This window comes from Cynocephalus volans, chromosome 5, assembly GCF_027409185.1.
Source record: "Cynocephalus volans isolate mCynVol1 chromosome 5, mCynVol1.pri, whole genome shotgun sequence".
Taxonomy (NCBI): domain Eukaryota; kingdom Metazoa; phylum Chordata; class Mammalia; order Dermoptera; family Cynocephalidae; genus Cynocephalus; species Cynocephalus volans.
Genome location: NC_084464.1, coordinates 62,447,744 through 62,468,305, shown reverse-complemented (window position 1 = coordinate 62,468,305; position 20,562 = coordinate 62,447,744). Strand labels below are relative to the sequence as shown.

The 20,562-nt window shown below is 38.9% G+C and overlaps 1 protein-coding gene and 1 pseudogene across 1 annotated transcript in view; both read left to right on the top strand.

Annotated features, from left to right (window-relative positions):
- The window catches only part of PKHD1 (PKHD1 ciliary IPT domain containing fibrocystin/polyductin), a 455,019-nt gene that overhangs the window by 163,985 nt on the left and 270,472 nt on the right, over positions 1 to 20,562 (top strand). The window contains exons 37-41 of the mRNA XM_063096948.1: positions 10,425 to 10,635; positions 11,056 to 11,213; positions 13,625 to 13,816; positions 17,204 to 17,329; positions 20,435 to 20,491. Of these exons, the coding sequence (XP_062953018.1) occupies positions 10,425 to 10,635; positions 11,056 to 11,213; positions 13,625 to 13,816; positions 17,204 to 17,329; positions 20,435 to 20,491 (744 nt within the window). The remainder of the gene's footprint in view (positions 1 to 10,424; positions 10,636 to 11,055; positions 11,214 to 13,624; positions 13,817 to 17,203; positions 17,330 to 20,434; positions 20,492 to 20,562) is intronic.
- LOC134378037 (small ribosomal subunit protein eS1-like) lies at positions 17,490 to 18,280 on the top strand (annotated as a pseudogene).

Sequence of the window (20,562 nt, the reverse complement as noted above, 5' to 3'; positions counted from 1 at the left end):
CAATCAGTAAATGTGCTTTTGTATATCAAAGGAAACTGTTAACAGAGTGAAGACACAACCTACACAATGAAAGAAAATATTTTCAAAGTATACATCTGACGAAGGGTTAATATCAAGAATATATAAGGAACTTGAACTCAACAGCAAAAGAACTAGCCCAATTGAGAAATGGTAAAGGATCTTAATAGACATTTCTCAAAAGAAGATATGTAAATGGCCAACAGATATGTGAAAAGGTGCTCAAGATCACTAATCCTCAAGGAAACACAAATCAAAACAACAATGAGATACCACCCCACTCCAGTGAGAATGGTTATTATCAAAAAGACAAAAGAAAGCACTTGTTGGAGAGGATATGGAAAATAGGAAACTCTTACACACTGTTGGTGGGAGTGTGAACCAGTACAGCCGTTATGGAAAACAATATGGATGTTCCTCAGAAAATTAAAAGTGTAACCACCATATGATTCAGCAATCCTATTCTAGGTATATACTCAAAGGAAATGAAGACAATATGTCAAAGAGATGTCTGCATTTCCATGTTTATTGCAGCACCATTTACAGTAGCCATGATATGGAATCAACCTAAGTGTCCAACAATGGATGAGTGGATTGAAAAAATGTGGTTTATATACACAATGGAATAGTATTTAGCCATAAAAAGAATGGAATCCTGCCATCTGTGGCAACATGGATGGACCCAGAGGACGTTATATTAAGTAAAATAAGTCAGGCACAGAAAGACAAATACCACATGATCTCACTCATATGTGAAATCTAAAATAAATAAATAAATAATAATACGGTTTGTATTATAGAGGCAGAGATTAGGGGAGAGGGAAAGAGAAAACAAGGAGAGGTTGGCCAATGGGTAAAAAATTACAATTAGATAGGAAGAACAAGTTCGAGTGTTCTATTGCACAGTAGTGTGACTATGATTTTTTAAAAAATACATAGTTACTATTCTTATTATTTTGGTGGCTGGCCAGTACAGAGATCCAAACCCTTGACCTTGGTGTTATAAGGTGGTGCGCTAATAATCAACTGAGTTAACCAGCCAGCCAACTATGGTTAACAGTTAAGTTTTGTTAGAGAAACTTAGAAGAAGTTAAAGAAGAGGCTTTGAATGCTCTCACCACAAAAAAATGATAAATGCATGAGTTGATGGATACACTAACTATGCTGACCCAATTACTACACAATGTAGATATGTATTAAAACATCAGATTGTACCCTATAAATATGTACAATTACAATGTGTCAATTAAAATAAATTTAAAATATTTTTTGAAAAAAAGTACAGAAATTATAATCAAGAGTGTTCACATCTCCATCGTTTATGATAGCAAAATATTTAGAACAAACTGTGGAGAAATAAGGGATTAGTATATAAAACATATTTTAAATGGGATACTGTGATATCATAAAGTCAGGTAATATATAATACAGTTGGAAAATGTTCCCACTACATTAAGTAAAGAAAATTTACATAAATGATATGTACAGAATTATAACACATTTTTAAAATATGAAAATTTTCCACATATAAACATAAAAAAGGAATGATAGAAAAGACATATTAATCTTTTGTGTTATCATGGATGGTTTTATTGTCTTCTTGTTGCTTCTCTGTAGTTTTACTTTAAACAGTTTACATTTGTTGCTTTTCTAAAGAGAAATTATGTTATTAAAAATTAGCCCTTTTGGGGGGTAGGGGGGAGGGAGAAGGGAGGGAGGTTTTGGTGATGGGGAGCAATAATCAGCTACAATGTATATCGACAAAATAAAATTAAAAAAAAAAAAATTAGCCCTTTTTCTCCTGTCACCTTCAGTCCAAAGCATACACCACAGCAATGATTAGCAAAATGATTATCTATCTAATCAGAAATACATCCGTATTTTTATGTATTTTGGGGGGTAATAAACAGAAGTGGGTATTAAAGACATCCCGTGAAAGCCTTTAGCTCTGACCAAGTGGATTTTGCACCTCAAACTGAAGACTGTTCCACTAAAGTCTTGTATGGCCTAAGCCTGGTGTTTTTTGAAGTGGCCTGAAATCCTCACAGGAATTAAGAACAGGGTCCCAGATGTTTCCCTCACAATGCGCTATTTCCTGGGTATTTTGAGCTTTATCCTTTGATTCTTCTCAGTAACTTTTTTTTGAATCAAAGTAGCAGTAGTAAAGCTCCGACTTTGTTTCAATTGGGTAGAAACAAAAGATAGCTGTTCTCTGATACTTCCAGAATAGGCCTGCAATCAAAATAAGGTTCACTGCACCATCCACATAACCTTGGTTAGCCTTGGTCCTAAACCTTTGTGGCAAAAGAATGGCGACTCCTTCTCAGTCTTAGAACAGACTTTGTGCCCAATTTCCTTTCATCACAGTGTGGAAATGTTTGCTGATGGGCTGTGGATGCAGCTGGTTTCTCTGCACGTTCAGAGGCTCACTTTTACCTGCTCGTCCTTCTGCAGGCACATGTTCCCTAATCATTAGGACCTCTGGAGATGAACCAGGAATGATGCAGAAGGCTCTCAGTGCAGGATCGCAGCTGAGCTTATGCAGGATCCCCCACCAGGTTTTGTCTTCATCCAAGGGAGATATCACAGCGAGTGCTTCCTGAGGGTAGGGGGAAATGGTATGTTGAAAACACCGTCACTCCATCTCTGTGGTCTGCCAGATAACATTATATTAACGCTAATGTCACAGTCTTCTTTTCTGAAGTATAGTAAATTGGATTGCCTCCAATTCATAAATGGTTTGGGTTCAAAAAATTCCCTTGTTAGTTGGTGTTTTGGAACTTGGAACACATTTTTTTTTTTTAAAAGAAATGCTGATAAAACTCATGGTTAAGTACTCAGGTAAGTCCTCAATAGTTTATTTCATCACATTTCCCTGCCGTCTAATGCTATGAGAGTATAGCAGCCGGACACTGAGTACAAGACAGATTGTGTGGGGAAGTAGGTCCATTTCCAACCTGGGATGCCAGGGGCACATCTCTCTATGGGGCCCTACTACCTCAATTCTTTTCTTATGGAGTACTAGCAACAGGAAACTCTCAGTCCATCTGCCCTGAGGGTGGCTTCTGTGGCCCAGAAGCAGGATTCTGGCACCATGGGTGTTCTGGGAGCAGAGAGAACGAGTACAGATGCAAGATGTAAAACTCAGCAGCAGGAGGACTTTCCCTGATTCCTCTGGTTACTTATCAGCTCCTCCTGTTGTTAGAGATGGCATAAGAGCAGAGAATCTGGCCCAGGTCTTGGCAAGAGGAAAGGGGAAATGGGAAACAGCCAGAAGGGCAGAGTTTTCTCTTCATCCGTCTTCCCTCAGAGCTCTTACCCTGCTACTATGCACCCTACCTTCTTCAGGTAGAGGGGTAAAATGAACAGTGGGGAACACGGCTCCAGACACTGGGGAGAGCATCCAGACCTTAATAGTAGCAAAAAAGAGTGTGGGGATGGCGAGGAATGAGTCCCCAAATAGCTGCACGGAGGAATAAGACTCCTCCACTGCATCATTTTGTATATTTATGGGTAAGTGTGTTCCTTAGTCTGTTTGTGCTGCTATAGCAAAATACTTGAGACTGGGTAATTTATTGACCACCAAAATTAATTTCTCATAGTTCTGGAAGCTGGGAAGTCCAAGATCAAGGTGCTGGTATTCAGTGTCTTGTGAAGACCTTCTTGCTGCATCCTCACATGCTGTAAGGGCAGAAAGGCAGAAGGATGGAGGGATGAAAAGCTCTCTCACACCTCTTTCCTAAGGGTGTGGATTCCATTCATGAGCACTCCACACTTGTGACTTAATCACTCTCTAAAGGCCCCACCTCTTAATACTATCACATTGGCGATTAAATTTCAGCATATGAATTTTGGGGGATGCATTCAGACCATACCAGTGTGTATCTTTATCTTTTGGTTTTCTTCCTTCTTATTCTGCTCTTAGGTTTCTCCTCATCTACCCAATATTCAAATTATGATGTTCCCATGGGCTTGTTCTCAAGTATTTGTCATTCATAATTTCATACTTCCTCTCAAGTTATCCCAGCCATTCCTGTGAATATATTCTTTATATATCTAGCCTCAGGCCTCTTTTCTGAGCTCCAGACTCAACTTTTCATTTGGATATTCTCTTTAATATCTAAAATGGCAACCTGTCCAAAATGGTCATCTAAAGCTTACCATGTCTACAACTGAATACCACTAGAACATAACCTAGGGCAGGGATTTTTGACCGTTTTGCTCACTACTGTATTCCCATACCTAGAACAGTACATGACACACAGCACATAGTAGGTACTCAATAAATATTTATTGAATGGATTCTTTGTTTCTTTCCCAAATGTCCAGCTTGCTTATCTACCAACTTGCTTCAGCTATGGACCTTGAGGCATAACTGACATCTTCTCCCTCATCTGTAGATCTCATCACCCAGTCCTCTTGATTCTGCAAAAGATACCTCAAATTTGTATTCCTCTCTCCAGATCCACTTCCTAACTCTGACTCAGACCTTCAAAACTTGACTGAACTACTGCATTAACCTTCTGTGTTACTGCAATGTAGAACTCTGACATAGACTTCATACTTTCACTCACTTTCCTGATGTCTTTTCCTCACACAACATCCAGGGTGACCTTTAGAGACATAAATTTGATCATATTACTATTCTGAATAAAATTGAAAGCTTTTAAAATAGACCAACAAGTTCCAGAATTATTTTACCCAGTGTGCTATGTCTCCTCATTCATCCTGCTCTGGACGTCTGATCTCCATGTAGTTATTAGAACACATTGGGCTCCCTTTCCCCCTCTGGCTGGCTCTTGCTCATCTTAGGACCTGACTCAACCTTTCCTCATTCTCCTCCATATGCTTTAAATACATTTTCTCACCAAGGATTCTCTCTCCTCAGTTTGACATGAGTACCTATGGGTTTAAAATACTACCAGTTTTGGGCTGAGCCCGTGGCGCACTCGGGAGAGTGTGGCGCTGGGAGCGCGGCGACGCTCCCGCCGCGGGTTCGGATCCTACATAGTACTGGCTGGTGCACTCACTGGCTGAGTGCCGGTCACGAAAAAGTCAGAAAAAAAAAATACTACCAGTTTCATGACAGTATGATTTCCTAGTTATCATCCCAAATATTCCTTTGGTGGTCTTCAAAACGCTTTTGGGATAAATTCTAAGTTGTTTGGGAGGGCCTACAAGGCCCTTCCTGAAGGGGTCCAGCTCGCCTCTTCAGAGTGAAGGGACTTTCATCAGGTCCCCATCCCTTCTGTGCACCTGCACTCTGGCCATGCCACGTAGGTAGCAGTTATTTGAAGGTACCATGTTGTCCCACACCATTGTACAAACTGTTGCCTTTGCCTAGAATGCTCGGCCCATTTTCTCATCTGGTCCACTTTGGTCTTGAAGGATCTGGCTCAGTTATCACTTCTGGGGAGCATTCTGGAAAACAACCACTCCCTTGCTGTGAGTGAGGTACTCCATGTTGGTGCACCAGTAGACCCTGGCTGCCCCTCTCTCAACACTTAGCACAATGCATTTGTGATTTTTATTTGTCTACTTCCTGTGCTGGTCATGGTCCCTAGAGGACAGGGACTCTGTTCTCTTTATGTTTGTCTCTCTAGTGCTTGACAAATGTTCATCCGTACTTAAGAAAAAACAGTGATCATTGTTTTGCTATGGAAAATGGTGAAGCTGTATCCAAAAATAAGGGAGAAATAATTTGAGTATATTTGAGAACAATATTTCTAGTTTTCTAATGAGTTCCTTTATATTTCTATTCTGATGTAAACATTATTTTAATGAAATGATTTTCTCTCTCCCTCCTACCCCCCGCCCCCATAAATGATTTCGAAAGGTCTTGGCGGTTATTCACTTGGAATAAAGATTTAAGTACTACAGAATAAACAAGCAGAGGACAATTAGTGATTTTAAAGTGTGTTAACCCACAAAGATTATTTTCTTTCTCTCCATGCCCATTTGGTAAGAGTGGTTCTCTGAGACTGTGTAATTATGGATGAATGGCACTGAAATGCTTGAGCAATAATTTGTAGGAAGTACAATTATGAGTAGAAGTCATTAGTGGGAGTAAATGAATAGTTTGTTGGTTAACAGGTCAATGTTGAAAGCCTGAATTAGTTAAACATTGTATTAAATTACAAGTTAAGAGTATAGTCCTTTTTCATTTCAGCATATTCATAAATTAAGGAGCTTTTTAAACTGTATTTTTATATGTTATTTGATTTGTGGTACAGAAAGGAAGGGAGCTGCCCAACCTGGGTTTCAAGAGATCTGTGGAGAGAAATGACTCACATGTGAAATGTGCGTAATGCTTTCTTCATTAGAGAGCTCAGCCGGTCCAGCTTGTGTGGCATTTAAATAACACTTATGAAGTAATGAATATAATTTTTTTAGTATCAAGGCTAATTGGGTACAGCTAATTTACACAGTTATTTCCAGAGGCTAGGAGTTCCATTATTACTTGTCTAGTTGTCTGGTTCTGGATTCAGAAAACTCAGTTTCAGAACTTGATGCTTATATCTCATGACTATGTAATCTTGTCCTTCTAGGCATCTTAGTTTTCTATCTGTACAATCTGTTAAAAATAAACTAACTAAATAAAAATAACCACCACCACCACAACAAAAAATGGCTCTTACTTCAGAGTAAAACTACTTAGCTCAAGTTGGGTTTATTCTAAGTTCTCAGTAAACGGTCGTGTTGTTTTGCTGCTTTTTACATATTGGATATTATATACTCACTGGGGCATATATCTGTTGGGGGTTTACAAGTGATTGTCCAGAAGGCAATATTTAAAATAGTAAGCTACTATGAGTTGAATGATAATTGTGAGTCCAGGACTGTGTTAGGAATTGTGGCATATATAAAGAAAACATAAGGCAGTGGCCCTGCGTTCATGGTGCTGTTAAGGCTGGGAGATAAGACATATGCACTGTAATAATTAGAGAATGATTTAGTACTGAAATATATAGTACTAATTATAGGTTATATAAACAAAGTCTCCCCAGGCCTCCCTGAGCCTGCTTAGCCTGTGGATATTTCAGTAGTGACAGCAAAAATCTTACTGCCTGCATCCCCCAGCTCTCACAGAACCTCAGTGCTTTTTAACATTCTTATCTGCTTGTTACAGGTGTTCTCAAAATATATTTCATATGTATTTTATGTAAGTTCATTAACCAGTCTGTTGGCCATAGTCACCATGAGGCATCTGTCATGCTCTTTTCCTTCTACTTTGGCTTCTTTGGTCATTGTTCTCCATTCAGGAAGGTGGTGGGGGCCGCCTCATCCCTGCCCCTGCTGCTGATACCCACCATGAGAATACAGAACTCATGTGTGCAAGGGTGCAGACTTTCATTGTTCCAGGGAGTCAAACCCCAAGGTGTGGGAGTGTGCTGCGTCCCATGATGACGTGTGGTGACTGCTTGTCCAAGCCACTCAAGGTCCCACCTGGTCATCTGGACACCCAAACTTTGGGATGATTATTTCTCCATATCTCATTCATGATTTCCCTCATTCAGGACGTATTTATGGAGTAACTGTTATATGCTAGACATTGTGAAAGGCATCAGTGCCATGACAGTGAGCAAAAATAGGTATGAGTTTTGCTGTCTTGTTTGGTGGGGGAGACAAATAGGTAATAACAGTAATAGAAGTCAAATTGCAGTTATGTTAAATGCTAGAAAAGAGAGGGACATGGTGATGCGGCAGGTTATAATACAGGGGTAACTACTCAGGGAGTCTTGCAGGCTTCTCCTAGAATCAAGTTGAATGTCATTCTAAAGAATGTGGCAGAGTAAGCTGCCAAGAGAATCCCAGGCAGAGGGGCATTGGGTGCAAAAGCCATCCGGAGAGTTCCTTCAGGGTCTTCCCTCTGGTTCAGCCATGGGCCCATGTGGTCAGGAGAGAGGGCCCATATCTGAGACAGACCCAATATCTTCTCTGTCATCTGCTTTCCCCCCATCTGCTTCTGGGCCTGAGCTGTGTTTTAGAAGCACGGATGAGGGGCACCCAGACAGAGCTCCCAGGTGGAAGGGCAGAACTGGCAAAGGGGTAGAGGTAGGAACGGTCCTGTTAAACGAGAAGAGGTAGAGAGATGGAGCTTCCTGAACCAGAGAGTTTATTGAGAAGCCAGAGACCATAAAGTAGGATTACATTATGGAGAATTTGCGAAAGTCAGGAAGGGAATTTGGGGCTTTGTTACTAAGTACTGTAAAGAGATATTGCAGAGTAATGCACAAAGAAGGGATGTAATGAAAATAATAGCATTTTTTTTTTTTTAAAAAAAGAATGTAATGAGGAATGATTAGAAGAATAAAAGCTGTTTGTAGAGGGTCTACCTCAGGTGATTATTATAATTATTTCAACATCTTGAATTTGAGATGATGGTAGCTCATCCGAAGGTCAATATCCACTATGTAGCTAGAAATATGAGGCTGGCACTCATGAAATATCCAGGCATGATGTTTTAGTCATACACATAGAGGTATTATTTTTGAAAGAAGAATGAATAAGTTATGAGATAATTTTACTGCTTCCTAGAGGCTCTGTCAACATTTGGAAGGACGTAAGTTTATGTTAATAGTTTAAAATACACTTCAAAAATTCTGGCTTCTTTTTTTTTTTATTTTATTCATTCTGACTTGACCATTATTTATGAGATTGATTAGTTCAGAAATTGTTGTCTCTCTTCTTGGTTCTGCCTTGTGTAGCTTGTGTGTTGGTAGGTACATAGTATGTGTTTGTTGTATATTGACTGAGTATTGTGAACAATTGATCATAGAATTTGATAGCATTTTGTCTTTGATAAACATTTTTCTATGCTCGGTAGAGATTTTTCTATGTAGACATTCAAGAACAAGTCATAGAAACTCACATGTATATGCATATACCTGTAAATAAACTTTGTTTCATGTTATTGTTCCCAAAGGTTAACATATACAAACAAGGAATAAAATTAAAATTATTTTCTTTTGAGATGATTTATGTCTTAATTTTCACCTACCCTATAATTAGAAATTTTGAACTCCATAATTTTTTTTAAGATAAAATTATTGCCCAAGTAAACTTCAGAAATTACATCATTAACCCAGAGACCTCTGTAAGCCTAAAACAACATTATTGGTATAAGTGCCTGTACACACACAGACAAATAAAGAGGAAAGTTTAAAATAATTTGAAAATGATTTATTGTTGGCCACCGCTGTAGTTAGAGATTCAAGTATTATTACTTTACTTTAGTGCAACAAGGGAGGACATAACTTGCTGTGGGCTAAAGGTAAATTATGATCTATTGCAGAGGAGGAAGGAAATGTACTGAGGAGAAAGGAAGGAGTTGGGAGTAAGCCATGTGTTCTCTGAAGTATTGCTTCAGATAATGCCTTGAAAAAATCATTGCCTAGACCCTTGCTGAAAAAGGCCAAAGTAAACTGGAGCCAGATGACCTTCTTGAATCTTTGATAGTTTAGGATTCGTGTACTCGTGTGGGGGTGGTCAGATGGATATGTCGGAGTGTAACACAAACTAAGGTAATCTAGTCACAAGTTCCCCTTCAACTTTGCTTAACAATCCTACCCTGGATACACCAAGTTTTAGAGGCTGAAGGGATCATTTAGTACAGCAAGACTTAGGACAAACTATTCCAAGGTAATTTCGACTTTCTACCTTGCTCACATTATTTGTGAAGTGAGTTGAAGTTTTCATATTGAAAATTAGTTATGAACTTCTACATCAGAGAGTCTAATAACAATTTGCTTTTATTTGGAGTAAGAAAAAGGTATAATTTCATCCTCCAAACACAGTGTGATGCAGGGAAGGAAGAGAAAAAGCTAACATACATTGAGCATCTGTTATGTATCAAGATCCAAGGAAGATGTTTCATACATAGTATCTCATTTGCTCCTCTTAAAACTCTATGAAAGAAGACCTTGCTACTTGTTTTTCTGTTTGTTTGTTTTGTGGGTTTTTTGGCAGCTGGCCAATATGAGGACCTGAGCCCTTGACCTTTGTGTTATAACACCATGCTCTAACCAATTGACCTAAATGGCCAGCCTACTGCTTCTGTTTTTAAGTGAGTAAACTGAAGCCCACCAGAAAGTAGATTACCCCAAAGAGCATGGTTAGAACATGGCAAGACTGTGATTCAAGTGTAAGTGTAGTCTAATTACAAGTCCTGTGTTTTTCACACCTTACTACTCTCTATCCTTGATTACTTTTTTTACCACCTAGTTATAATGAGAAAACTAATAATATCCAAAATGCAAAACAAAACTAATATCCAAAAATTGGTGCTTATTGATCCTGAAGCTTGCTTTTCTAGGTTATTCTTTCACAAGATTCTCTGGCTGACTAACATCACATTCTGATTATCTATTAAAATATCTAAACAAGTTTTTCTTGGGCTGCTTTAGGTTCACTACCAGAAATAGTTGTCACCCATCTTCAAGCAGCTGCCCAGACCCAAGACACGGTACTGGCTCTGGAAGATGCTGTGGACTGGCAACCTGGGGATGAAGTTGTCATTATCAGTGGGACAGGTGTCCAAGGTGCCAAACCAATTGAAGAGATTGTCATTGTGGAAGCTGTACACAACACAGACCTCCATCTCAGGTCACCTTTGAGGTATTGAGGGTCACCCTGGCTAGGTTTACATGGAGAAAGATGAGGTCTTAACTGTGTGGGCGCCTGGACCTTTGTTTATCTTTCAATGATGTTATTTCCATTAAACAATGCTAGATATTTTGATAAGAACATTATACAGCATGAAACGTTTTGAAAATTTTGACTTCTTAAATAAGTTTTTCTTGTAGGATTCTAGAATTTCTGTCTTATACCAAGTGGTCAGAGCAATAATTAGCATAGTTCCCAATTTTCACATACTTGTGCCCATAGTTCACTCTTTGTTATTTGAGTTTCTAAAGAAATAGACTTGCCTCCCCCCCCCAAAAGAATGACACTAATCTAGTGGCTTTCTATTCCTAATAAGATTTGGAGCAGTGTCCTCAGATGTATCCCCCTCTTTTTCTTTTTCTTTTTTCTCAGGTATTCTCACAACTTCACAGAGAATTGGGTGGCTGGAAAGCACCATATTTTAAAGGTCATGGTGGCTCTGCTCAGCAGGAGTATTACCATACAAGGAAATCTCACTAATGAGAGGATGAAGCTTCTTGCTTCATGCCAGAAGGCCAGTGCTTCAGAAGGTAGAGAAGTATTTTGTTGGAAAGTCCAATGAGTGAAAAAGAATGTTCTCACTGTCACAGGATTTGTGGCATTGCTGGAGTTGCCCTCTTTCAAAACAGGATAAACCCTTAACCTTTGCAGGTCTATAATATTCTATAGTTTTCAGAATGCTCTCAATAAATTGTCATTTTATCTCTTATCCTCCCCCCACCATCCAACAACCTTGTGAAAGAGATAGACAAAGGACAAAAGAAATAATAAATTAATTATTTCTCTGGGAAAAAAATTCTGTTGAAGAATTAAATCTGGAAAATTGAATTACATTTCTGGGTTAGAGATTATAATGAAGGCTCCTTCTAAGATTCTCGGAAAAACCATAATGTCAGAGTCATGGGCTCAGGCCGCACATTCTTATTGACTAGACTTGTAGTCTCTCTACCCCACCCTTTTGGGGTTTGTTTTCTGAGTGAACTACCATATACTTTAGGTAAGAGGTGGAAAAAGTCAATTTATCTTCTAGTAGAATAGCAGGCACTGAATCACACTGATGTGCCTATTAAACATCTATTTCAGGGATGGTTAGTTTAGTAGGTTATGTTTTGGTTTCCCAGGCTGTAGATTATGAGGCTTTCACATGTTGTGAAGACATCATTTGTCAACTTTGGCCCAGGATAGTCATGGGTGTCAAGGATGACTTCCAGGCATGAGCTCTGGATGGATGATGAGGCTATTTACTGAGATGGGAAGAAGAGCAGGTTTTGGGGTGGGAGGGTGGCAATCAGGAGTTTAATTTTGTACTTGTCAAAACTGAAATGCCAGGCTAGCAACTGAATAGGGATGTCTGGTAATGTCTGGAGCCGGGAAGAAATGCCATGGCTAGAGCTAAAGATTTGAGTTGTGTCTACATATAGGTGCATGTAGGTATAATGTGGTGATGTGATTGGGTGTGGGAAGGTTGTTAGCAGTGGAGAGGGACCATGACCTCATCCCCTTCTATCTAATTCATCTACTCACAAATGTGTCATTCTGGAAAAAATGTTTGGATAACAGTGGGTTAGAATCCACTGACTGCCAACTTTAACAATTCTGCTGAATTGGGATCTGCTTTCTATGCAGACTCTCATGGTACTTCTCAGATCACCTTTTGCAAAACATGGCGTTTGAGCATGCTATTAGTGAGACCATGCTTCTAGGCTTGAGCCATTACAAATCTGTTAGCTCCTAATGGAAAATATCCTTGATTTCATCACAAATATTAAACATGACAATATTCCTAAAATAAGTAACTCACCACTTCTTTGTGTGGAGGTAAAGTGTGGGAACAAAGTGCCTAAATCCAATAAGGAGGCCTGGCCTTTCAAAAATGTTCTGAATCACTGGTACGAATAGTTAAAATCATGATAAAGCCTACAAATATAAAATATCTCTTCATTCACTTCTTATAAATCCATTCTCTGGGTGTTAGCAAGTGACTGACTAAAATTTACTGTCAAATGATACATTGTTTGGTATTATTGCCACTTCGGTTCATTAGCATGTGTAATAAAGAATCTTGGACTTGCAGAAAGAGAAAGCATACATATAGGATTGTGGGGCAGAGGGGGAAGAGGGAGGGAGGTCAGGGATTAATTGGGTGGGGGACATGGGGAGTAATCGCAATTTGTGGTAATGGGCATCCTGATACTCTAGATCTGACCATCATGGCCTGGGCACAGGTGGTGAAAGTCAGCTTTGTACCCCATGAATATGCATAATCAATAAAATAAAACAAGATAAAAATTCAGGAAATGATTTCTTATCCTTCTGAGGTCGGTTCATTCCACCAAATGCATGTGTCAACAGAAGGAGGTGTCCTGGAGCCTGAGGTCACGACACTTTGCAGCAATAGTAGGTGTGTGTGATAGGCACACACAGTTTGCTGTCTTCCCTAGGGGCACAGCTGGGGAAGGAGGTGTTGGTGCAGGGGCTGCTCACTTACTTCTCTGGAGCTCTTTGCCATTTCTATAGTGGCATTATTGCCATGTCCCCAAACTATTAAAACAGCACAGTAAATGGGAAACCCCATTGGACAGCTTAAGACTAAAAAGTGCTGTGATTACATTTAGTGCTCACATCTGTCCCCTACAATTTTCAGCCACAAGAAGGTCATTTTATTGCACATTCCCCAGGGATCTTTTGGATTGAAATAAGCATCTATTTAGGTTGGATTTGTGGGTTATAGTGTGCCTCTTTGTGACAGTAGTTAAGGTGATTGATTTGGGGGTTTCTGGAAATAATAAAGGCAACATCATGTCCTAGTTATCAGATCTTTTAGTTAAATTAAACAATAATGGTTTCTCCTAGATGCCAACAGTGCCTGTCAAACTGAGAGATTTGTTTAGAGGCATGTTCTACATGCTTTAGGTCCTCTGGACTTCATTCTGTGTTTCAGGTAATCTGCAACACTGTTTGTATTCCAAGAGTGAGAAGGTGCTGGGATCCAGGGATCTGGGGGCCAAAGTTATAGTTCAATCCTTCCCAGAGGAACCCAGCCAGGTCCAGTTGAAAGGAGTGCAGTTCCGAGACTTGGGGCAAGCCTTCCATAAGCATCTGAGCTCGCTCACTCTGGTGGGAGCAATGAAAGGTAAGGAGGTCCAGGTATATGACTTCTCATTTTTCTTTCTACTCCCACAGTTAAGGCATTATATGCAGGTGGTCATGACAGGTGATATGTGGGTTTTGAGAGATTCAGAGATGGATAATTGTTTATATTCTAAGTCACTGGTTCTCAAACTTTAGTTTGCCTAAAGAAATCACTTGAGGTGCTTATTAAAATTCAGAGTTATAGACCTTACCCCAACAAATTCTGGTCTAAGGTGGGCCTAAGGATCTGATTTTTAAACATGTAAACTTTATGATTCTGGAACAGGTAGTCCAAGGAGTCCACTTTGAGAAACATCATTATAAGTACAGCACACATGGGGTGAACTGCACAATCTGTGTTTTGAATCCTGCTTCTCTCATTTACTAGCTTTCCTACCATACACAAATTGACATCGAATAGTATAAATAATCAACACTATGGGAGTCCAGGAACAACAGAAAGCACTTTTATGTGGGGTTGTCCTAACTCAGAGGAATCTTCTTCCTGGGAACATGGAGGAGAATGGGTTGAGCCCCAGGTGCTTTTCCTGGGAACATAGAGCAGACAGATGAGTAAATTATGGCCAGAACTGAAGATATAGGAGGGGAGCAGAAAACATCTAATCCAGGTGAGAACAACTAGGTGAAAAACAGCTCAAAACCATTAAACAACAACAACAAAAAGAATATGAGTTGGAGAGACATTGGAGTAGCCAGGGCAAAAACCCAATGCCAAAAGCTGATATGCAGAGAGTCACAGAATTGAGGTGCAGGGGCTAAGTAATGAGGATGGCTGCTCCATTTCCACCCCTCAGCACCTCCAACACCTGCACATTTGAGCTTTGCCTTTGTTCATGAATATGGTGCTCAGGGGGTTTCAGAGGTTGATGCCTGACAAAAGACATCAGGACATAATCTGTGGTGCAGGTGGGCCTTGAGAGAGGCTGGGATTTGAACAGGCAATGGCAGAGTAAACCTTGAGGTCATTGAGGGCAGGATCCTGGCTAGCCAACTGCAATATTATTCTTCATTTCAAATCATGTGCATGCCAAGGATGTCTATTCTAATTTTCTAGGTGTCTTCTTATGTGTGTATGTACATGTGTATATACATATATATGTATGTATGTATTTACAACACTCATTAAGGGAGATGGTGCCTAACATGTCCCCTTCCCTAGTATGTTGGGTTGGGTTGAATAGTATCTTTGTGCCACTCTCTCTGATTCTTAGTCTCCTGCTGCTTATAATGCTGCAGAATATTTGATGTGGCAGCCAGCTCCAGTAAAACAGAGGGTAGCAGTCACATATGAGTTATCAATTGAACATAATCAAAACCCTCCCTCACTCAAAATTTACTTAATCTACCTCCTGTTACCTCTACATCCCACTACCTCTGTATAGAATAGCTGTACTCTTAGTTTTTATATATTAGGTTTTATTTGAAAAAGGGAAGCACTTAAAAAAGAAGTTCAAAAACTACTACTTTCGTACATTATCCCATGTAAGTCCCTGTTAAAATGCAAATGTGTTTCCTGGGAGGGAAGTAACACATTAACCCAGAAAATAAAAACTTATGGCATGCTTGCCAAAGAATCTTTTACTGTTTTACAACTTGAAGCTCCTTATCCCCTGTATGGCCAATTATCCCCAGCCACTGAGTTAGAAGGCACTGGAATCTTTGCACAATACTTTCAAAGGTTTGCCAATCCTTGAACTCCACCCACAAGAGCTATATAAACCCGTTAATGCTTACTGGGTGTGCAGATGGGCAGGCATATTCTGATGGGGCGATATTGTGGTGCAGATTCAGAGTTAGGAAAAGTCTGTAGCAGGCAGTGTTTCCTACAGGGGGAATATAAGTGTGTTAATTTGTTGAGGCAAATTTTTGGTGAATAATGTGAGAGTACCTGGTACTCGGGGAGGTGAGATTTAGGGGAATGTGAAGACCCAGGATCTATGGTGACATTATAGATGAGAATTTTCTGGATAGTCTCTATATTAAACGTCAGATTAATCCATAAACCAAAGTAATTTTTCCAATATTCCAAACATTTGACATTTATATAATACCTCTTTCACTACCTGGAAATAATACAAAACTCCTTTTTTAGGATTTGTAATTTATTTACTCAAATAATACATTTTTATTATTTTTATGTCAGTTTCTTTCATCAGACTAAGGATGCACACTTAGTTTTGTTCATCTTTATATCTCCAGCACAATGCACAGTTCCTAAAACATATAACTGATAGTCAGTAGATATTTATTCATTGATTGATCCAGGCCACATAACCTGATTTGGGAGTCTTAGACTATACCTGTGGAACCAGTGCAATGATTTTCCTAATGTCAATTAATTTTTGTATAGTGGAGAATACTTCCCCTTTAGCTTTATAAACTTACCCCATTTAAATGTGAGTTAGATCCTCACATCAAGCTTTCTCCTTGTTTACAATTTGGAATAAGGATCTCTGGCTCTCTTGGGCAAAATTATTATTCCCTGGCAAGTTATAAATATTAATTCATAGCTCAAGAAAGAATGACCACATCTCCTCATACCAGATGCAATTTTCAAAGATCAAGGTTGATCGAGGTTTCAAGTATTAGTTAAGAATAATACTATTCACACTGTCCTTAACTTTTCATCTACCATATTGTGGTGACAGTTGATACTGAAGTGGGTGGCCAGTTGGAAATCTTGACAGCCATGTGTTCTGTTGTGGCTTGGCCAGACTTTCTTTTTCTCAGATGCTTTTATTTTATAACACTTGATGCTTGGATTTCACCCTGTTTATCTTTGAGGACCATGAGCCTGAGTCACTGATTTTCTTGATTCAATCACTACTTCTAACTCCTTGTCTCCCGAGTTTCATTATTGTGTGGGAGAATGTTTTCAAGTACAGTATAGCTTGCTTTGGATATCGTATTAGTCTATTTCTGTTGCTTATAACAGAATACCTGAAACTAGGTAATTTATAAGGAAACAAAATTTATTTCTTATAGTTTCAAGGGCTGGGAAGTTTACATCCAGTGAGGGCCTTCTTCCTGGTGCTGACTCTCTACAGCAGTGCAGTGCATCACATGTCAAGAATAGCAAGAGCAAGAGAGCTAACCTTCTCACTAGCTCTCCTTATAAAGCCATTAGAACCACCTGACCACCCATTAAACTATCAACCCATTACTTCATGAGTGGATCAATCCATTCATAAGGACACAGTCCTCATGATCCAATCACCTCTTAAATGCCCCACCTTCCACCACTATACTGGGGTCTAAGTTCCAACATAAGCTTGGGAGGATATTCAAACCATAACAGATATGGTCAACAGAATCCGAGAGACCTTTGAGGTCCATTCTAATTTTTACTTTACTCTTTCCTATTCAGATTCCTATGTACAGGGCTGCATAGTGTGGAGCTCCTTCAGTAGAGGCCTCAGCATGTACAAGACCTTGGGCCTAAAGGTGGAGAATAATGTATTCTATGATATTTTAGGCCATGCACTGCTGGTGGGTAAGTGAAACAAGCTTGTTTAATTACTACATTCTTGAGTAGAACACATAGTTTTTCACAAGGAGTTCTACCAAAATTTTGAATTTCCAGTTTTTAAAAACTTTGACTTTCTGATCATTAGAAATAAGGTATATAGCCTTTTGGCTCTCTGAGCAGCACCATGGTGGTTGGCAAGAACAAGCACCTTACAAAAGGCAGGAAAAAGGGAGGCAAGAGGAAAGTGGTTGATCCATTTTCTAAGAAAGATTGGTATGATGTGAAAGTGCCTGCTACATTCAATATAAGAAATATTGGAAAAACACCAGTCACCACAACTCAAGGAACCAAAATTGCATCTGATGGCCTCTAAGGTTGTGTGTTTGAAGTGAGCCTTGCTGATCTGCAGAATGATGGAGTTGCATTTAGAAAATTCAAGCTAATTACTGAGGATTTCAGGGTAAAAACTGCCTGACTAACTTCCGTGGCATGGATCTTACTCGTGATAAAATGTGTTCCATGGTCAAAAAATGGCAGACCATGATTGAAGCTCATGTTGATGTCAAGACTACCGATGGTTATTTGCTTCGTCTGTTCTGTGTTGGTTTTACTAAAAAGTGCAGCAGTCAGATACAGAAGACTTATGCTCAGCACCAACAGGTCCACCAAATCCGGAAGAAGACGATGGAAATCATGACCCAAGAGGTGAAGACCAATGACTTGAAAGAAGTGGACAATTAATTGATTCCAGACAGCGTTGGAAAAGACATAGAAAAGGCTTCCCTGTCTATTTATTCTCTTCATGATGTCTTTGTTAGAAAAGTGAAAATGCTGAAGAAGCTCAAGTTTGAATTGGGAAAACTCATGGAGCTTCATGGTGAAGGTAGTAGTTCTGGAAAAGCTACTGGGGATGAAACAGGTGCCAAAGTTGAATGAGCTGATGGATATGAACGACTAGTCCAAGAATCTGTTTAAAATTCAGACTTTTAATAGTGACAAATAAAAAATCCTGTTTAAAAAGAAAAAAAAAAAGAAAGAAAAAAGAAAAAAGAAAAAGAAATCAGCCATAGTTTAAAATGCTTAATTTCGATTTAGTCATCACTTATTTGCTTACTAAACTTTACTATTAGGAAACTGATCTTTTAAAGGCTCAGTTCAGGTTAATGAATATATAATGGGAAGTTTTAAAGTTTACTGCCAGCAGTTTTCACAATAATTCTAAGTCATATAAATATGTCTTCGTGCAGTCTCACAGATTGTCAAATTTGGTTGTTGGCCAAGGATTTAAAAATCTTTAATTCTGTTTTTAACTGTTTCTCTGGCTTGTTGAGGAGGTCCATGTTTCAGAATTGTCTAAGTGGTCACTTGTTCAGCTTTTGTCTCATAAAGTTCAGTTTCCTGGCAAAACCCAAAATTATCTTCAAAAATCTCATTGTATCATATCAAACTTCTCCTTAAACCCTTTGAATTTCTTATTGCTCTTAGAATACAGTCCAAAACTTTATTTGGCTTAAAATACCCCTTCAGTGATTTTGCCTCTGTTAACCCCTGCGAACTTGTCTTGCTCTTTCTCTCTCCATTTGTGCCTGTTGACACTGACCTATTTTATTTTAGTTGTTTTAGAAGACCACACTTTCTCCTGCCCCAGGGCCTTTGCACAAGCTCTTTCCCTCTTTTCATGGCATTCATTGTCCTCTGCAAGATCCTCTTCTCCTCTGTTATAAGTCTAGTTCCTCTGTTATAGTTGTTTTAGAACCAATGAGCACTCCTTGATTTAAAATTATATGCCACACTTCTGATCATCTGGTTATTGTGTTTTTACCACCAGATTTTATGAGGACATTGTCTCCTTAGCACTTAGCACACTGACTAGTGCATTGTGGTCAAATTGTTGAAAGAAATGAATGAATTCATGAACAAAGGGTCTCTGATTGTATTAGAATAAAAAAAGAAAATCAGAGATTTTTCACTGAAAGTAAGAATATAACTGTATTCGTTAAATAGTGCTTTATATTTAAATTAATTATGTGATATCAGTGGGAAAATGAATGTTTCATTTAAAAACAATCTGTTGTGATTAAAACTAGAAAGGTTCTAATCCTGAGAGAGAAACTGTTTAATAAGGAAATATGAATCACATAAACTTGCTTTAAAACTAATTCTAGCTCTAAAAGGCAAAGAGCTAAGGTAATTGAGGTGATCAGGTGTAGAAAAATCTTTTGACTAGAAAAGGATAGCCACGGGGAAGTCAAACTAACAGATGTAAGATTGACTTTATTTTTACTTTTGTCTGTGAAAAGGAAAAGGTCAAACCTCAAAAAGAAATTCAGGAAGGTATCCTAAGAATATTATTTTAGCAGAAAACAATTATATGGAATAGACATTAACTAGGCAAGGAAGAAAACCTGCAGGAAGAATTTAGCCTTTGGTGCTTGTATATTATGAATTATTGGCTCTTGATATCTATTATATTGTAAGTGAGAGAATTAAAATATGTGTTATTAGTGCATCATAGATAAAGAACTCAATCTCATGCGTAATAAGTTCGTAAATCCAGACCCATGAAATGACACTGGAAGCCCAGATACCAAAGACCTAGCAAGAAAGAGGTCTGTGGGGCTGCCACCTTACTGATACCGCTTAAGTGACTACTCTCTCTCTGCATAGCATGGCCCATGCATGCTCTTCTATTCTTCTCTGTTCCAACCTGAGTGGTTTGGGTGTGAGAGTACCAGGTACTGTCCAGCCTGTTCCTCCAGGACATTCTAGATCTTCCAGGGGAAGAGGAGAGCATGCAGATGGCTGGTGGCCAATTCGAACAGCTAGGGATGGGGCTAAAGCTGACACAGGATGTGTGGCCTTTGACTGTGGAGACAGTCACTTAGACTCTTCCTAAGAAGTAAAACGGAAACTCTATTTCCCTGCTCTTTTTATTTAAAATAAACTTCCGATCCATGACACTCTAAACTAAAAAGTCCATATAAGCTGTATTTCCTTGTCTGGTTCATAGGTAAAAGCACAAAAACAAAATCAAAACAATCTGCACCCAAAGAAAAAATAGTGTTGTGGCATCCCTTCTTTCCCAGAGTGCATAAAATGTGCTGAAATAACATGGTCTTTTGTTCCCAGGGACATGCATGGAGACAAGATATACTGCTTGGAAGGCTATTCCTGGAAGAAAAAATGGTAAATATGTAAATTGATTTTAAATCTATTATAGTCCATTTAAAGTTGTTATACATTTTATAGATAGGCCT